Here is an 18,118-nt window from a genome sequence, read left to right on the forward strand (position 1 = left end):
CCTTCAAATACTTAACAACAATTTTCAATTAAGCACTTTCCCTTCCAATTTCTCCTTTGATTTGCATAGCAAGTTTTGCTTTTCATAGAGAATACTATTTAATCATATTACAACCCTCTCCAAGTGACCATAAGGTATAATTCCAAACAAAAGACAGCTAGGTGGCACAATGGCTAGAGCACCAGGTCTGGACACAGGAAGACTCACCTTCCTGAGGTCAAATCTGGCCTCAGACACTTGCTAGCTGTGTGAAGCTGGGCAAGTCACTAAACTATTTGCCTCAGTTTCTTTATCTGTCAGATGAGCTGGAGAAAGATATGGCAGACTGCTCCAGGATCTGCCAAGAAAACCCCAAGTGGGGTCATGGAGAGTCAGACACCTGAACTGGCACCACTGCAGGACGATGGAAAACAGCCCAGACCCTGCCTGGGGGAGCTGAGATATGACTGCCACACCGACTTACAGGGTGACTGCTTGTTGGTATCCAGCATCATTTGGGGGGCACCCCAGCTCTACAGAGGAAACCAAGGCACAGAGGAGTTACGAAAAGTGATCAGAGCCAAGACTGGAAATGGCCTCCTGACACCCACACCCAGCGTTCTGAACTTGACCAAGTCTTGCAAAGAAATGTCCAAGCAAGTGTTTTCTCAACCACCCCCTTAGGCTCAGTGGGAAAAGGTGACCAAAGAGACCCCGTGGAAATGTCCTGGTGTGTGCTAGAATGGCACAGGCTGCCAGCTCACGCTCTCCTGGATGCCCCACGGGCTCTCACAGGGTGTTCCTGCTATCACTGCACATACTGTCTGTGTTTGTCCTTTGTTTTCAAAGAAGACCGCGCCATCAGAGACATGATGACATGACTTGCAGTTGACTTTGTTTTGAGTGAGGAAGAGCTGTGCAGGGCACCAGCCTCACTTCTCCTCCTGAGCCATCTGAATCCAATGACCAGACACACTGTTACCAAAGGTTTTCAATTTAATGTACATAGCTGATGCATTCTAGTGTTATTACAAGGAATCATTACAGTTAATGCAAATATCCATTTGGAAAAATACATTCTATTCCACAGACTCCTAAGTGACCGTGGCCGCACGTGCCCGCCTCCTGGTGGTTCTCAGACATTCTTTTGCCCAGCACCGCCCCCTAGGATCCCGTGACCCCAGACCCAGAAGGGCACAGAGCACTGCCCTGGGGCTTTCCCACCCAGAGCTGGCCAACAACCAAAGTGGCCAGCATCAGCTGTGAAACCTCAGGCTGAGGTACCATTGATGCACATGGAAAGGAAACCGTTGAGGCCTGAATCTGCAGTCTTTAAGGCATTGAGAATGGTAACGGTCTGGGAGCTCTTGGGATGGCAGGAACCAGTCAGTCCATTTCTAGGATGGCTCTGTTCCATTCCACACAACAAAGGGAAAAATGACGCCTTGGGAGCCTGCCCCCACCCTCCTCTCCTCTGCAGGGATTTTGTGCTTTGGGGGGACTGAGGGTCTCTGCCAAGCCCTGCAGACACCTGCTTCTGGGACCCCCTCACTCCTGGGCCTCTGCTCAGGCTCTTTGCTGTCCTATTACTAACTGCCATTCAGGCCGAGGAGCTAATTTCTGGGCAGACGCTGGACTTACGCCCAGGTCGCAGACAAGAAGTCACCAGTCAGAGCCTGGATCTGCCCTTGGTGACACCATGCGAGGAAACCAGGCGGGGCCTGTGCTTGGGACAGAAAGCATCTGTCATTCCAAGACTCAAGCTTCCGGTATAGGGACAAAGGTTGTGACCACATGGGTCCAACTCCTGGGGAGAAAGGAAGTGTTTGGGTGAAAAAATTCCAATCCACCAAGAAGTGCCTGTCCCTTGCACCGTCCCCCCCAGTGCATGTGGCTCCCCACTTCAGGGATGTCGGTCTTGAGGCAGGTGCAGCTTAGGGATCGCCCTCATGGGCTGCAACAAGCTGTGACTGGGGGCTGGGCCAGGCTCACTTGTCCCCTTGCCTGAGGACTTTGGACTTCCCAACTGTGAATAAGGAGGATTCATGTCTCCTGCAACTGCCTGGAGCTGCTGCCTGAGCGAGTCTAATCTGCTTCTCCTTACAAGAACCCGGAAGGTGCAAAGCCGCATAGTGAAGTCAGTACCCCGACTGCAGATGCCCACAAGTGTGTTGGCAGGACTAGCATGCGGGCAGATTGGCGCCACTGAGGGGGGGGCTTGCGGAGAGAAGAATGCCACTCCAAGATACCCCTTCCCCGCCCAAACTCAGAGCATGAGGTGTGGGGGAGGGGCCCCCAAGTCAACCTGGTATGAACTGACCCTCACTGGGCACAACACACCACAAACATGTCGTGTGTGTCCCAGTACATTTCAACACATGATTCAGACTTAAATGTTAACAACAATGCAGGAGGCAATAACAGAAGTGCCACCCCATAACATGATTAGAGTTATCTGGATTAAAGAATTAAGTTTCACCTAATTAAACTCTGGAAAATGGTGTCTTGTGATACATTCTTGGGGAAATGCACGCCCCAAGAGCAAAGGTCCTCCAGTGTGGAAGCTGGCCAGTGACTGTGAAGGGGCGTGTGTGCACGCACTGTGTGTGGTGTGCACACATGTGTGTGCATGTGTGTGCATACGTGTACGTGGCACACAGGGGCATTCCTGACTCCTCACCAAAGATGGGGGAGGTTCTTATTTTCTGCAAATCCCGCGTAGAATGTGACGGCGCTGAATAAACATGGTCCTGGATGAACGTTTGTCTTTTAAACATGACTGCATCCAAACTCTTGCTTAAAGCAAGGTGTGTGTGACGTGTACATACTCTCTAAAGCACGAAAATATAAACAAGTACCACTTACTTATGACCCCATTCTACATGTTGTGTAGAGAGGTACACGTGTGTGTGTGTCCGTATGTGGGTGAGTGCGTGTGCATGGATGTCTGTAGGGTGCGCACACGCTGTGGCTCCAGAAGCGGCCACCCAGCCTGAGGGAGGGTGACTCCAGAGGTCTCCTGGGCATCTTTTGGGCCCTGCCTGAGGAGAGCCTCTCCTCACTGCGATGGAGGCGGGACAGAAACCCTCCTCTCCTTTGCTCCCCACCAGCAGGGACCACTGGTCTTCCTCTGGCTGGCAAGGTGAGGACCAGGAAAGAGGGCAGCCTCGCTGGCTACCGAGGAAGAGCCCAGCGAGGAGAGGGGACCTCCCGGCCAAGTCATTTGAGCTGCATAAATGAAGCTTGTGTTCCAAATGCAATTCCCCGTGTGGCTTAAACATGGGCATTTTTCTTGTGACCACAGGTGGGAGCATCACACATGCCAGGTTTTCCGTGTGGGTGTGTGCGTGGGCTGGGATGCAGAGCCATCCCCCAGTGTGACCAGCACAAGTACATGGCTCCCCCTGGATGTCCCTGAGGTGGGCAGGCTTGCCTCCTCCAGGGGAGCAATCCATGGGCGAGCAGGGATGCCCCCAGTAAAGCTTTCTGTTGTTAAGGCCACTTTTCTGGCAATCCTTCTCTCTGAACCCTGTTTACAAAGCGCCCACAAGCACAGCTGAGCTTCGAGAAGACTTCCTAGCGGGAAGAACCTGCCACCAGAGTCCAAGGCAGCACCCAGCCAGCTTGAGTGGCACGCCCCCTCCCCAGCCACAGGCCTCAACGGCAGGCTCTCTCGGGGGGCTAGCGAAGCCACACTCACCACCTTGCATCCAGTGGTCCAGTCCGATTTAAACTTCAGTGGAAATCGATCACAGCCTGATACGATGACAATCGCATAAATCATTGGTAATGGAGTAAATCACTAGGCGGTCCTTAATTGTTTTCAGCCTGTTGCAGGAGGGAGACAAAGGCTGTCGCCGCCACCTTCCTTCTCCCTGGCTGCAGGGCTGGTGAGCTGGGCGGCTGCTGCTGCCGAGGAGAACGGAGCCAGGGCAGCGCCTGGCTCCCTTAGGAGACTCCCCCCAGGGTTAGAACATCAAAGCAAATGTTGCAGACTCTCACAGGCTTGTTCAGGTCAAACTTAATGATGGGGATCTCCTTGGTGGAGCATTTGTGGCAAAGGAGACGTCCGCAGTGCCGACTGTGGGAGCAAAGAGAGGAGGAAGAGGTGTGAGGGGAGGCCTGCAAACACACACCAGATGTCACCTGTTGGACCAGACCCTCAATCTGGCAGACAGGAAGTCTCAATGGTGCTCACTAGCCAGCCCTCTCAAAAGGAAGGCTACTATCCAGGATGAAAGCCTGACCCAAGGCAGAGAGGAGGTGCAGAGATGACACTCCCCTGCTCATTCTCACCATTGGACTGAGTAGGTACAACCCCGAAGGTGTAACGAGCCTCCCTCTACCAAGGCTGAGCTGAAGCCCCAGAGGAGGGCAGAGGGGGGAGTCTGCAGCCACCCCAGAACCCCAGTCATCTGAGGATTGGATTGTGAAAACCACAAGTCCTGGGTTCCAAATCTCTCTCCCTCCCTGGTGGAGTCCTGGCTAAATGGTCTGCAGTTTCAGCTTTCTCATCTGCCCTCTCTCCCAGGCCTGGCCACCCTGAAAAAGCCATGGACTTCCCATTACCCTGAAAAAGAAGTAGTGCCTAAGGCTTCAACAGGAGGCCAGGCCTCCTGCTGGGCGGACAGACAGTATCACCCATAGGTTCTACTTGTGGTCAAGGAGAGAGAGAAGTGAGCTTCACAATACTTGAGGTGTCCTTGACCCTGGGCTGAGACATCTTCAGCCACCAAGGACTTGGAGCAAAGCATGGCCCTGTGTGGCTCATATAAAAATAAGACCTGAATTTAAAGAGCTCTCGGCAGGTGAAGGCTTTTGGCTGAACTCAGTAAAATTCAATTTAAAGAGGTACATGTAAAATTTTTGACCTGAGTTTAAATAAATAAAATCACCACCTCCCCAAGCTGATGACAGGCAGCAACCTGGCTAGATGACAGACACACCCCTGAGGGTCTTGGTGGATCAAGTTCTGACCCGAGTCGATGAGTGGACGAACCACGCCACCTGATCTGTGTTCGAAGAGGCTCTCAGTGAGCAAGCCACAGAGCCATTACCTTTCCAACTTATGGACACCAAACAGAGAGGAGCACGTAAAATAAAATAGGCAATTCTGATCACATAAAATTAAAAAGGTTTTCGCACAAACAAAACCAACATAGCTAAAGTTATAAGGGAAGCAAGTAAATGGGGAAAAACTGCAACAAAGTTGTCTGAAAAAGGCAGACCTTCCATCTCCAAGGTGTGTAAGAAACAGATTCACATTTGTGCAGACCAGAGCCACTCCCCAGCTGAAAACCAGTTCAAGGATATGAATAAGAAATTCAATTTTCCGAGGAAGAAATCTAAGCTAACAGGAGTCATATGAAAAAATGTTCCAAATAACTAATAACATGATAAATGCAAATTAAAGCAACTATAAGGTTCCACCCTCAAACCCATCAGACTGGCAAAGCTTTAAAAAGTAAAATGGCAGACGGTGGAGGCGCTATGGGGAAGCAGGCGCATCAGTGCATTGTGGGTGGAGGGGCAAGCTGTGGTGGTCATCTTGAAGAGCAGTTAGGAACTGTGGCCCCAAAGTCACTAGACTGTGCCTGCACTTTGACCTCCTAACACCTCTACTAGGCTTACACTTAGAGAGATCTAAGAAAGCAGCTGAGGTCATGCCCATCGATTGGGGAATGGCCAAGCAAACGAAGGCACATGAATGTGACAGAATCCTTTTTACAGCAGAAATGCCAAACAGGACCTCAGAAAAACTGGTAAGCCCTAGATGAGCTAATGCAGAGTAAAGTGAACAGTACAGAGAGAACAGCCTACCTGGTAACAACACACAACCTGAAAAGACTTAACCAGCTCTCTCCGAAGTTCTCAGCTGTCTCTTACTTGTCACATCTAACAGCCTTTTCTCAGACCTCACCCCCCGTGATCCCTCTGCAGCCTTGGACACTCTATCCCTGACTACTAGCTCCTCTCCCGTCCTCAAAAAAGCCTCACCCAGTCCATATCTTTCCTCCCTTCTGTGGCTAAACTCCTTGAGAAGACTGTCACCAAAAAGTGTCTCCACTTCCTTTCCTCTTCTTTTCTTAACTCATCATTCAAATGAGCTGCCAAAATTTAAGAGCCATTTCTCAGTCCTCATCCTCATCCAACTCTCTATAGCCTCTGACACTGTTATCATTCTCTGCTCTCTGGGCTCTGGGGACATCCCCTCTCTCCTACTTCTCCTCCCTCACTTCTGCTCCTCAATTCCTTCTGCTGGATCTTCATCCAGATCATGCTCACTAACCCTGGGCATCCCCCATGGCTGCTGGGGGCCCTCTTTTCTGTCTACACTGTTTCACTAGATGATTTCAATTCCCAAGGATTCAGTGATCACGTTTCTGCTAATGATGCTTGCTCTACTTATCCAGCCCCAAGCTCTCTCCTAACTTTCAGACTTGCATCTCCAATTGCCTACTCGACATCTTAAACTCAACACATCCAAAAGTGAATCCATTCTTTTCTCCCGGCCTAAACCCTCCTCCCTTCTAAACTTTTCCAATATCGTCAAGGGTACCATTTTCCTAGTCATTCTGGCTTACAGCCCAAGGGTCCTCTTGGTCTTTTCACTCTCATCACCCTGGCCAACCACTTACCAAGGCCTGTCATTTCACCTCTGCAGCGCCTGTCCTCACCCTGCCTCCACTCTGGTGTAGCTCCCCCTTACCTTACACCTGAACCCTCAAAAGAGCTGCTGGGGGTGGGGTGGGGAGAGGTCTGCATGCCCCAAGTCTCCCTGCACTCCAGCCCCATCCCACACTCAGCTATCAAGGTGATTTTCCTAAAACACAGGTTTGACCTTCCCCACCCCCAATAAACACCACACTCAACAAACTGCAGTGGCTCCCTATTACGTCCTATTCTAGTGTTGCTATCACACAGCAAATATAAAGTCTTTCATGACCTGCTCCCTTCTCCCTTTGCAGCCTTCTCACACCTGACTCCCCAGTACTCCCTAATCCAGTGACCCTGGCCTCTGGATGTTTCTAAAACAAGACATTCCAAAACCTCAGTTTTTTCACTGGCTGTTCCCCCATTCTTGGAGTTCTCTCCCTCAACTTCACCTCTGAGACTCCCTGGCATCCTTCAATCAACCAATAAAGTGATAAATATTTACTAAGCACCTACTGTGTGCCAAGCACTGAGCTAAATGCTGGGGACACAAAAAGAGGCAAAAGAGAGTCCCTGTCCTTTAGGAGCTCAATCAATCTGTACCAAGCAAGGTCTACAAAGGATAAAAAGGAAATAACTAACAGAGGGAAGGCTCTAGAATTGGGGGGAGGCGGGGGCTGGAGAAAGTTTCTTGTAGAAAGGGGGCAGGGTTAAAGGAAGCCAGGAGGTCAGGAATGGGAGCAGAGGAGGACCAGGTTGAGAATGCTGCACAGAGAGATGGAGGCCCAGCCAGGAGCCAATGTCACTGCGGGGAGAGGGAAGTCAGGAGTAAGAAGACTGGAAAGGTGGGAGGGCGCAGGTCACAAAGGGCTCCGAAAGCCAAACTGGGCATTCTGTATTTGATCCTGGAATTTTCTGAGGATGGACTAGAGTGGGGAGGGCCTGAGGGCAGGCAGATCCCCTAGCTGCTACTGCAATGGTCCAGGAGGGAGGATTCGGCTCCAGTGCCACCTCCAGAACCTCTTTCCCAGGCCTCCTTCATCTTAGTGTTTGATCCCATCGAGCTCTCATCTGTGCGCTGTCCCCCACATTAGACTATGAGCCCCTCAAGAGTAGGCTGTGTTTCCTGCCTCTCTTTGTACGCTCAGCACTTAGCAGGAGCTCTATAAATGCTTCTTCCTTTCGCTCCCCTAGCTGGCAGTTAATTTGCTTGCTGACTCATCCTCACCAGCATAATGCCCACCCAAGGTTCCAGAGAACAGATGGAAGGGTATACAAAGGCTGTGGATTTGCTGGGGGGCCCCAAAGAGGGAGCAGGGCCCATGAGCCCCAGCTGAGGGTGAACCTGGAGAAGCACAGGGAAGGGCTGCCCTTCACAGAAGGACAACAAAGTGTCCTCCTTGGCCCCTGAGGTAGACTGCATCTGGATGTCGAGAAGCCCCTGCTCCTGATACCCAGCCCCTCTGCTGTCTTGGCAGGTGCTGGGCTCCCCCTCCCTGGAGGTCTCCAAGCAAAGGGAAGATGAGCACATGGCAGGGGCTGTGCCAGACTCGACAAGAAAACCCCTGAGCGGTCAAGCTCATTTTCTTGAGCCAGTGGCCTGCCCCTAGGCTTCCTCTTGGTTCAGAAATCTCCAAGACCACAGAGTCACAGTACCCCACTGAGGTGGGAGGTCTCTGGAGAGACAGCCTCCACCCCATGCCACTGTTCCTGTTGTCTTTGCCTCCCAGGCCAGAGCCTGACCCAAAGCCCAGGGGAAACCCAGGCCAGGCTTGCAGGGCCTGGATCTTGGTTCCCCAAATGCGCCCTGGCCTCTCCCACTTCTGGGGCTGGGCTCAGAGGGCCCCTCCCCTGTGAAAGCCCAGCTCTGATCATCTGGTTCCTTGTGTAGGCTCTGGTCATCTTAGCACTCCATATCCCCAAGGGAGGGCCTCTTTCTCTTGCCCAGTACCCAGCCCAGGGCTCGCACCGACTCTGCTGCCACAACTGAGAAACCCAGGAAGAGAGCTGGCACCTTACCAGTGATGCTTCCGTGTCGTGACCCCAAACTTGGCCATGCACTCATAGCAGGTGGAACCGTCACACCAGGGAGGCTCCTTGGAGAGCATATCTGAGGAGGGGATACGGCCAGAGAGCTGCTAAGTGCTAGCTCCTGGGGCGCCCCACCCCCACCCAAGGGACTCCACCCACCTGGGGCTAGAGCTGGGCAGCTCTGGGGGAGGGGAGCCCAAGGGGTTGTTTGGGGCAGGTCCCACCCACTCACCAAGGAGCCTGAACAGGAGCTGCTTTGTGGCCACCTGGTAGTTGAAGATGTTGATCCCCTGGTTATTGTGAGTGCCCAGGCGAGCCCCAGCGCGCACAATTGCACGGCACAGGTTGGCGTTGCCCTTCATGTAGGCCAAGAGCAGCACTGAAACAGCCAGAAGAGCCTGATGAGCAGTGCCCGAGGATCAGAGAGCCCCGTCCAGCCTTGCCCTACCCATCGTGTGCAGACCCTCCTTGGCCCCTGCTGCTCAATCTCTGGCACTGCCATGATGTGGCACTGCCAATGGGCTCCAGGCTGTCCCCTCACCTGTATTCCCTTCAGCATCTGGTTTGTCCAGAGGGTATTCAGGCATGCACTCCAGGAAGAGCTCGAAGATGGCAGCTGCATTCTCCTTGCCGTAGTGGCCCAGGATGTGCATCGGTGACTGGCCCCTAACAAAAGCAGGGAGAAGGGAGCATCCAGAATCTGACCTTCCCTGGGGCCTCTGGAGGTAGGCCTTGCCAGGCAGACCCAAAGGGCTTCCTGCCCTTTAATGTAAGTGGGTGGGGCCTGCAGGAGGCTGGACTTATTGCAGAGGAGGAGGGAGGGTGTGCCCAGAGCCACTCCTCCTCACCCACCAAACTCAGTCTCTGCACCAAGGCCTCTAACTCAGCAAGAGTAACCAGAGTCTGGGGGAAAGAAGGTCTGGAGGAGCTACAACTGGCAAAGGGAAGGGGCGCCTGATGAAGGTGGTCTGCCACACACTGGGACAAACGGGAGGCGCAGGGTTCCTCTCGAGCCCAGCACATCACAAGGAGGCACAGTGGCCGTGGCCATGCTGACCCTCCACCACTGAAGGTGGCAGCCCTGTGGCCCTTTCCCCATTCCTGCAGGCAGTCACACACCTCAGATTAAAGGCCTCCGCGTCCACGCTGCACTCAGTCAGGAGGGCCCGGATTGTACTCAGTCGACCATGCATGACTGCGAGATGGAGAGCTGCAAAGAAAGGCTCTTGACTCCAAGGCCAAAGGCCACTCAGGAGCCTGGCACCTGGCGCCTGGCGCCTGTGGGCAAGGACCAAGCCCGGTGCCCTCCTGCTGCCCTTCTCTATGGTCTGGGTCAGGAGACCACCCCCAGTGTGGGTTTCCATCTTATTACAAAGCATTCTTTCCACCCCCAAGGGAGGCCAGAGCCCAGAGGGCACCTTGCAGCCTGGTGCTAGTCACACTACCATTATTTCCATTCTCATCCACAGCAGAGAAGTCGACCCCGTTCTCCAGGAGGACCGAGCAAATGGTAGGCAGATCTTGCTGGGCAGCCAGGTGGAGGGCAGTTTGGCGGTGCTTGGTTAATTCATTCACTTTGGCACCTGCAAGAAGCTGCCACGAGAGCCAGGGATGAGCCTCTTCCCTGGCATTCTGGGGGCAAAAACTGGGGGAGAACTCTAGGGGGAGGGACGGCTCATGCTGACCCAGGAGTCAACTCCTCCCCAGGGATTCTGACTGTTAAGGGAACAATTGGATGGTGCCTTGGGGCCAGCGGTGAAACCTCCTATCTCCTGATCAAACTGGCTTTAGTAGGACCAGGAGCTTAGCTCACTGGCACTGCCCCCCAAGCCTGAAAGCTGCTCTAGGGGCTGAAGAAATGACCCCCATCCTAGTTTCAAATTCAGGCACAGCTCCTCCCTGAGACCTTGGGCCACACACAGAATGTGGTCTCTCGGGTCTCAGGACACCTTTTCTCTGTGCACCTCTCCTTATGTGGAGGTCATGGGTTACTCCCCCTACTTGAAACAGCTTGGGGGTGCCACAGCACACAGAGTCTTGGAGTCAGGAAGACCTAAGCTCAAATCCAACCTCCAACACTTACTGGCTGTGTGACCCTGGGCATGTCACTGAACCTCTGTCTGCCTCAACTTCCTCAAATGTAACCTAAGTCTAATAACACGAACAGCTTGCCAGGGATGCCAAGTGCTCAGCCCAGTGCCTGATAACTAGTAGATCTTCATCATCACTGTCCCTTCTCCTTCTGGAGCTTAGCCCACCCCACCCCAAGAGACCTTGCCAGACACTCCCCCCTTCCCACCCAGAGCGCTGACCTGTCCATTCTAGCCTACGTCCTGTAAGCCCTTGGAGGCTGGGGAATGTCTGGCAGATGCTTCACAGACATCCACGGACAGCCCATTTCCCAGAAGGTGTTTCCCTCCCAGACTCCATACCAGATTGCGGACAATAATCTCAGACCCCGCCTGGACTGCCAAGTGGAGGGGAGTCAGCTTCGAGGCATCCTGGACTCGGGAATTCACATTGGCTTGGACACTGATGAGGAACAGCACACTTTCAATGTCTGAATTCTGGACGGCCACATGGAGAAAATTCCTGCCCTTGTTATCTACCTGCAAAGAGGAGCACAGACACAGAACCATGAAGGGCAGCTGGCCCAGACACCCAGCCAGTAGAAGCTGTTTTGCTTTAGCTGCAGCCTTCATGGCAGTGCCAAAGTGGCCTGCAGGCTGAATGCTGTGCAGGCCCACTCCAAGGTCAGGTCCCCAGCCAGGGGGGCAGAGCAGGCAAAGGCCTGGAGGTGGGCCAGGAACAAGACAACCTGGAGGGAGGGATCCAAAAGGTCTGAGACAGGAGGAGCCGTGCCCCACACAATGGGCACCAATTCAGAGAGAATGCGCTCTGAGCCGAGGGGCAGAGAGCTCTCCTGAGCTCCCAGGCTTTGTTCTCTCCCTGAGGCAGAGAGGCTTCCTCAGGAAAAGAGACTAGAATGCCTCCCTGAGGAGGGCTCATGTGGGAGCCTTCTGGGCACACTAGCTGCCACCTGTCTCACCAGGCTGTGCATGGGCAGGGAGTGGGACACCAACAGAGTGGTATACGCATGTGTGCACAGCCCAGCACACACAGACACATGCACACACAGACACATACACACAGACACACACTCTCTCTCTCTCACACACAGAAAATGCATTCCCCTGTCCGCAATCTGCCCTGTCCCCAATACCCAAAGGCTTTGCCCACCAAAACTCTTGTGTGTGGTTGGGGCTGCCTCACAGTCAGTCAACAGGCACTGATGAAGCACCTACTGGGTGTCGGGCTCTTGGCTACGTGCCTTCCCTAGAGCCTTAAACCTGGGGACACACTGGACTCCTGAGAACAAGCGGGCTTCAGCCACTTATCACTCCCTCTTCAGATGTGGCTGGGCCAGCAGGTAATCAGAGACCCGGTTACCTGGCAGCACACCCCTCCCCCTGGGCAGGCTCTCATCCCAGTCCTAAGATCATTTCAAATCTATTCCATTCATCACGTGATGCTCTCATGCAGTGAATGAATGAATGAATGATTGACATTGATGATCACTGATATTCATTCATCATGTATGAGGCGCCAAGCACAGCCACCAATGGCACAGGAGACCAAAGAACCGCATCTTCCTCCCACACAGAGGCCCCAAGGCCCCAGCCTGAGCCTCGCCATCTCCTCCCCTCAAGGCAGGTCTAGCTGGCTGGCCTCGCGCACCTCATTCTCACACACCTGTTCGGCAGCTCCGGACTCTCGCTTCAGGATGGCCTCTGCCGCCTTGTTATTCTTGTAAGTCATCGCACAAGCAAACGGGGTCAGGCCTTGGCGGTCCCGGATGTTCAGGCGGATGTCAGGGTGGGAAATCAGCAACTGGATGATGACGCTCTGCTGGCTGCTGATAGCAACGTGAATCGGGGTCCGGCCCTCAGCGTCCTAGAGGAGGGAAGGAGCTGCTTTCTTTCTTTTCTCTTTGTAAATAACATTTGATTTCCCCTAATTACACGTAAAAACAGATTTCAACGTTTGCTTATCGTTCCATGTGAAGTCTCTGCAGGCCTTTCCAAATCGTCTTGCTCATCGTTTCTTACAGCACAACAACACTCTGTTACAAACATGCACCGCAGCTTGCTCGGTCGTTCCCCAGTGGACGAGCATCCCCTCCATTTCCAATTCTCAGCCCCCACAAAAAGCACTGCTATAATTATTTCTGTACAAATAGGGCCTTTTCCCTTTTTTTGGATGTCTTTGGGATACAGACCTAGAAACAAAATTGCTGATCAAAGGGTCCGCACAGCTTTATAGCGCTTTGGGCACTGGTCCAGATTGCTCTCCAGAAAGGTTGGATCCATTCACAACTCCACCAACAGTGCACTAGTGCCCCAGTTTTCTCATATATCCCCAACATTTATAGTTTTCCTTTTGGTGTTATATTATCATTGCCAATTTGATGGGTGTGAAGGGTGCCACAGAGTTGTTTTAATATGTATTTCTCTAATCAATAGTGATTTACAGTATTTTTTCGTACGGTTATAGATAACTTTGATTTCTCTGTCTGAAAACTGCCTGTTCATATCCTTTGGCCATTTTTCAACTGGGAAATGCTTTGTATTTTTAGAAAATCAACTCAGTTCTCTATACATTGGAGAAATGAAGCCTTTACCAGATACTTGCTATAAAATTTTTTTCTCCAGTGTTCTGCTTTCCTTCTAATTTTGGATGCAGTGCTTTTGTTTGTGCAAAAACTTTTAATTTCATATAATCAAAATGACCCATTTTACACTTCATAATGCTCCTTGTCTCGTTCAGTCATCCTTAGCTCTACCAGTAAACTATTCCTTGCTCTCCTGATCTGCTTAGATACCATCTTTTACGTCTAAATTCTGGATCCATTTTGCCCTTATCGAGGTCTACAGTGTCAGATGTGGGTGAATACCTAGTTTCTGGGAAGAATTTCAGGGTCCATTTTAAAAGCAAAACTATTTTTCTCACTAGTGGGAGATAAATAAGACAAGACATTCGAACATTCTATGTGCAAGAGCACAAACTCACTGACTCTTTCAAGGAAAATAAAACCTCACATTAAAATCATGTTTTAAATGAAGAAAAGGCAGAAATTTAATGAAGACAAGGAGAGGGCCCTCAAGGAGCAGCTCTAAATCCCTCTCCCCTGATGGCAGATGTGGACAGCCTGGCAGGGCATGGCAGTGGACAGAACTCCCATGCCAAGGCTGGGGTGGTCTAAAGAGGTGTGAATACCGGCCCCCCCACCACAGGGGCACAGAGAATAGAGGATGGAGAGAGAGCTGGGAGGACAAACACCCCTGTATTCCAAAGGTGGCCCAGGATGCAGGCACCAACCCCCCCTTTCACAAACTCCAACAAGAGAAGCCAACAAACAGCCTGATCTCAGACAAGGCTCAGTCTCCCCAGGATATGTAACACAAGCTCCATCCTGCAAGATGAGATGTCCCTTGGCCAAGCTCTTAGAAATCTCAGATCAATGATCTCTAGACATCCCTTGAGAAGTTTTATAGCTTCAGGCTGAAGGTCTCAATTCAGCTAAAGAGAAACTGACTGAGCAGTGAATGTGTGCCAGCCTCTGAGCAGGGGCTAGGCAGGGTTTACCCTCAAGGACCTTCCTTGTCAGGGAGATGAGGCAAGGGACAGGGTGACAGATGTGCCTGAAGGGGTCTGAAAACATTAGGAGGACTTGAAAAGGCCCGGCGGCAGGAGGGGAGGGGCCAGGACTGGGCCAGCCAGAGGAGAGTGGGAGACGTGGGAGCCAAAGGGCCATACCGTACCTGCACGCTGACATTGGCCCCAAATTCCAAGAGGCACTGGACTGTCTCCTCTAGGCCCCAGGAGGCCGCCAGGTGCAAGGGGGTCTGGCCATCTCTGGCCTCTTCGTCTCCTTCTCCATTAGCCCCTGGTTGTCTAGGACTGTTCACATCGCAGCCACTATGAGGAAGGAAGGTTGAGAGCTCAGCCTAGCCTGGCCCAACCCTTGCCTCTCAAGGCCAACTCAAGGCACTGTGCCCAGTCTGGGAGGGGCAGTGGGGCGTGTGAGGCCTAAGTCCAAGCCCACCATCCAGAAGCCTCCAGGCCAAGGCTGACACAAAGCTGCTCCTGCCTACCCTGCTACCCTGGCCTCTGATCTCCTGAAGCCCAGGCTCCTTAAAACAGTGCCAACCCTGAGAAATAGCTGGAGGGGCTTGGCCAGCTCCTTCTCAGGGCCAACAGCTGACATGAAATCAGGCAGGCCAAGAAGACTCTCCTACTCCCGGAAATGGCACCATTTTCTCCCAAATCAATATGGCATCTGCCCTTACCTCAGGCTATCCAAGGTCAGCTGAAGGAACTGGGAATGCTTAGTTTGGAGAAGAGAAGATTGGGGGGAGGGTCTGGGGAAGGAAACCTCCTGCTGCCTCCAGTCTTTATCTGGAGAACAGATCAGGGAAGGGCTGCCTGCTGCCCCTTCACACAGACCCACCACAGTGGCAGCTCCCTGCTAACGAGGGAAGGACTCACGGGGTGTTGCCTCTGGTCCTAGCTGAGCTCCACCCCGAGGGGTGGAGGGAGAGCATCCCAGGCAGGGCCGATGCAAGGTTGTGACAGATGCTATGGGGGGACCCCTAATTTATCCAAAGGGGAAGGGCGCCTTGAGCAGGAGATAGAAGGACACAGTGCCTGGGGAAACTGAGGGCGCCAAGTGCTGGGCTGACGTCCTGGGCACCTATGGCACACAGGGAGGGGTGTGGAAGGGTGGGCCTTGGGGGTCCAGCTCCTACCTGCGGATGAGGAAGCAGGACACAGACTCATTGTTCTCATCAATGGCTCTGTGCAGGAGCGTCTGAAGACACCCGCCTGGGCCTGGGCCCCAGCACGTGGCATCACAGCCATGCCTCACCTGAAAGAAAAGCCCAGAACACAGCTGGCCTGAGCCTGTGCCCTGACAGCCACAGCCTGGCTCCCCTGGCCTCTTCTCATCTTCAGCCAAGGCACTGGCTGACCACTGGGCCCCAACACTAACGAGTTTCTCAATTTCTGCTAAGTAGCCACACACAAAAATAAAGAAAGAGAAACATCCATTTTCCTGGTGCAGCTTGGTAGTGCAGGGACAGCATGCCAGGTCTGGATTCAGGAGGACCTGAGTTCAAATCCAGCCTCAGATACTTCCTAGCTGTGTGACCCTGGGCAAGTCACTTCACCCTGTTTGTCTCATTTTCCTCATCTGTCACATGAGGATCCTGGAGAAAAAAAATTGCAAACGCTTCTAGAATGTCTGCCAAGAAAACCTGAAATAGGGTCATGGAGAGTCAGCCATGACTGAGAGACTGAGCAAAAGACAGGCGAGTGGGCAATGCTTCTTGGCAGGAGGCCTGCCAGGTGCACTCCCCAAGGCCTCCTGACTGGCTCTGGAGCTCAGGGCCGGGATTCTGTCAGCTCTACTGTCCCGGGAGGCCCAGCTTAGCTGCTGCCCAGAGGAATCCTCTCCTCCTCTGCTCTCCTTCCCAACCCTCCCTTCCCTCTTTCCTTCTTCCCTCCCTCTCCTTCCATACAATCTGGGGTCAGGGTGCCTGTCTAGTCCCTTTGCCCACTGTCTCACCAGAGTAGAGGCGATATCCTCCAGATCACTTGCCAGGGCAAGCCACAGAGGGGGGTTTCCTTGCTCATCCAGCACTGACATGTCGGCCCCGCGAGTACATATGGCATCTACTACCAGGGGAAGCTGGTTTCTGATGGCCAGTTGAAGGGCTGTCTCCCCGTCCTGGGTCCTGCGAGAGCCAGCCAACAAAGCCGCATTAATACATCCCCATGGGAGGCTGGGTTGGGCCAGAAGGAAGGTCTGCTTGCTGGGCCTCAGCCCAGGGCCTGCCCCTCTCTATCTCTGCCCTCTGCCAATGCCAAGGCGGGCCACCAATGGACAAGTTGCTGTGGTAAGTGGTTGGCTACACATCTGTTTTCTCTCATTCAATTCAAGAAGCATTTGCCAATTCCTACTGTGCACAAGGACCCGAGAACCAAGGAAAAAGGGGCAGCCCTCTGTGCACTCACAAACAGACACAGATCAAATATGGAGGCCCAGCTCTCTGTGGGACCCAACAAGCCAAAGGGCCTTTGAGTTGGAGACACCAAGGAAGGCTTCAGGGAAAAGGTGGGCCCTGAAGGAGCAGGATGGAAACAGGAAGAGATGTGGAAGAAGCACCTTCCGGACAGGGGGCACAGACCACAAAGGTATGGAAAACAGGATAACATGGACAGCAGAGGGCACAAGGTGGAGGAAACTTCAAAGAAAAGTGGAGGGGCCTGAATGACAGATTCAGGAACTTGTGAAATGAGGAGCCCATGGCAATCTCAGATGACAAGGCCCCAGTCTGGAAGTGAGAAAGGTAAGAGGGGGCCAGAGGGCACAGGGCAGTCAGATATCCCACGGACAGGTTGGAAGGGGCACCCCAGGAGCACACACACACACACACACACACGCACGCATGCATGCACACACGCACACACGCACGCATGCACGCATGCATGCACCAGACTGGCCTCCCTAGGGCTGCCACCCAGCCCTGCCTCACCGGATGTTGATGTCTGCCTGGTGCTCCAGGAGGAAGAGAGCACTCTTGCCATCCTGCCGCCGGATGGCCATGTGTAGCAGCGTCTGGCCATCGGGTGTGGCATCGTTGATGGAGGCTCCTGACCCCAGTAGCTGGGCCGCAATCGTGTGCATCCCTGCAACAGGCCCCAATCCCCAGTATAGACTGTGAAGTCCCATTCACACACAATGGTGCCTGGGTTCTCCAAAGTTAACAGTGCCCACATAGCTCAGATCCAGCAGACTCAAGGCAGGCTTTGCTCACTTTCATGGACAGAGCAGGGGCAAACACTGGAAGGGTCTCCAGGGTCATCACGGGCAAGGGTCAGTTAGCATAGAAGGAAACTGAGGCCCATGGTCACACAGGTGGGGCCTGCTCAAGTCACATGTCCCTTAGGTATTTCTGGAAGTGCCAACAGGCCCTAACAAGTGGCCCACACTGACATTCCCATCACCTTAGCACCTGGCCTTACCTGTCCACAATGCCAGCCCCAGGACAGTCTGGTCTCTGGAATCCTTGAGACTGAAGTCTGGGATGATTTGCAGGGAATTGAGGGCATGAAGGGCATTAGCTAAATTAAAAGAAAAAAAAAAGACTGGCTCAGACTGCTGGTGTTGCCCAAAGTCTGCATAGGAAACCAAACTTCAATGAAATCTGGATATCAAAATCTTTCCCAATATTCCTCTTAGCTTCTGGCACAGGAAATGCTGGCATAGGACCACCCAGTGTGGTGTGCCCACACCCAAGAGGGCACCAGGATGGGACTGGCCAGCATGGCACATCCGCCCCAAGGACGGGGCTGTGCTCCATGAGCAAAGCAGAGTTGCAGTAGCTCAAAA

At 53.0% G+C, this 18,118-nt stretch overlaps 1 protein-coding gene across 1 annotated transcript in view; it reads right to left on the minus strand.

Annotated features, from left to right (window-relative positions):
* Window positions 1-957: 957 nt before the first annotated feature.
* The window catches only part of ANKFY1 (ankyrin repeat and FYVE domain containing 1), an 81,127-nt gene continuing 63,966 nt past the window's right edge, over window positions 958-18,118 (minus strand). The window contains exons 13-25 of the mRNA XM_072618934.1: window positions 17,752-17,850; window positions 17,262-17,415; window positions 16,292-16,460; window positions 15,474-15,592; window positions 14,487-14,643; window positions 12,418-12,618; window positions 11,097-11,273; window positions 10,110-10,257; window positions 9,784-9,874; window positions 9,206-9,330; window positions 8,897-9,043; window positions 8,653-8,743; window positions 958-4,060 (exon numbers count right to left, since the gene is read on the minus strand). Coding sequence (XP_072475035.1) covers window positions 3,928-4,060; window positions 8,653-8,743; window positions 8,897-9,043; window positions 9,206-9,330; window positions 9,784-9,874; window positions 10,110-10,257; window positions 11,097-11,273; window positions 12,418-12,618; window positions 14,487-14,643; window positions 15,474-15,592; window positions 16,292-16,460; window positions 17,262-17,415; window positions 17,752-17,850 — 1,811 coding nt within the window. The 3' untranslated portion in view covers window positions 958-3,927. The remainder of the gene's footprint in view (window positions 4,061-8,652; window positions 8,744-8,896; window positions 9,044-9,205; window positions 9,331-9,783; window positions 9,875-10,109; window positions 10,258-11,096; window positions 11,274-12,417; window positions 12,619-14,486; window positions 14,644-15,473; window positions 15,593-16,291; window positions 16,461-17,261; window positions 17,416-17,751; window positions 17,851-18,118) is intronic.

The sequence above is a fragment of the Notamacropus eugenii genome, chromosome 6, assembly GCF_028372415.1.
Source record: "Notamacropus eugenii isolate mMacEug1 chromosome 6, mMacEug1.pri_v2, whole genome shotgun sequence".
Taxonomy (NCBI): domain Eukaryota; kingdom Metazoa; phylum Chordata; class Mammalia; order Diprotodontia; family Macropodidae; genus Notamacropus; species Notamacropus eugenii.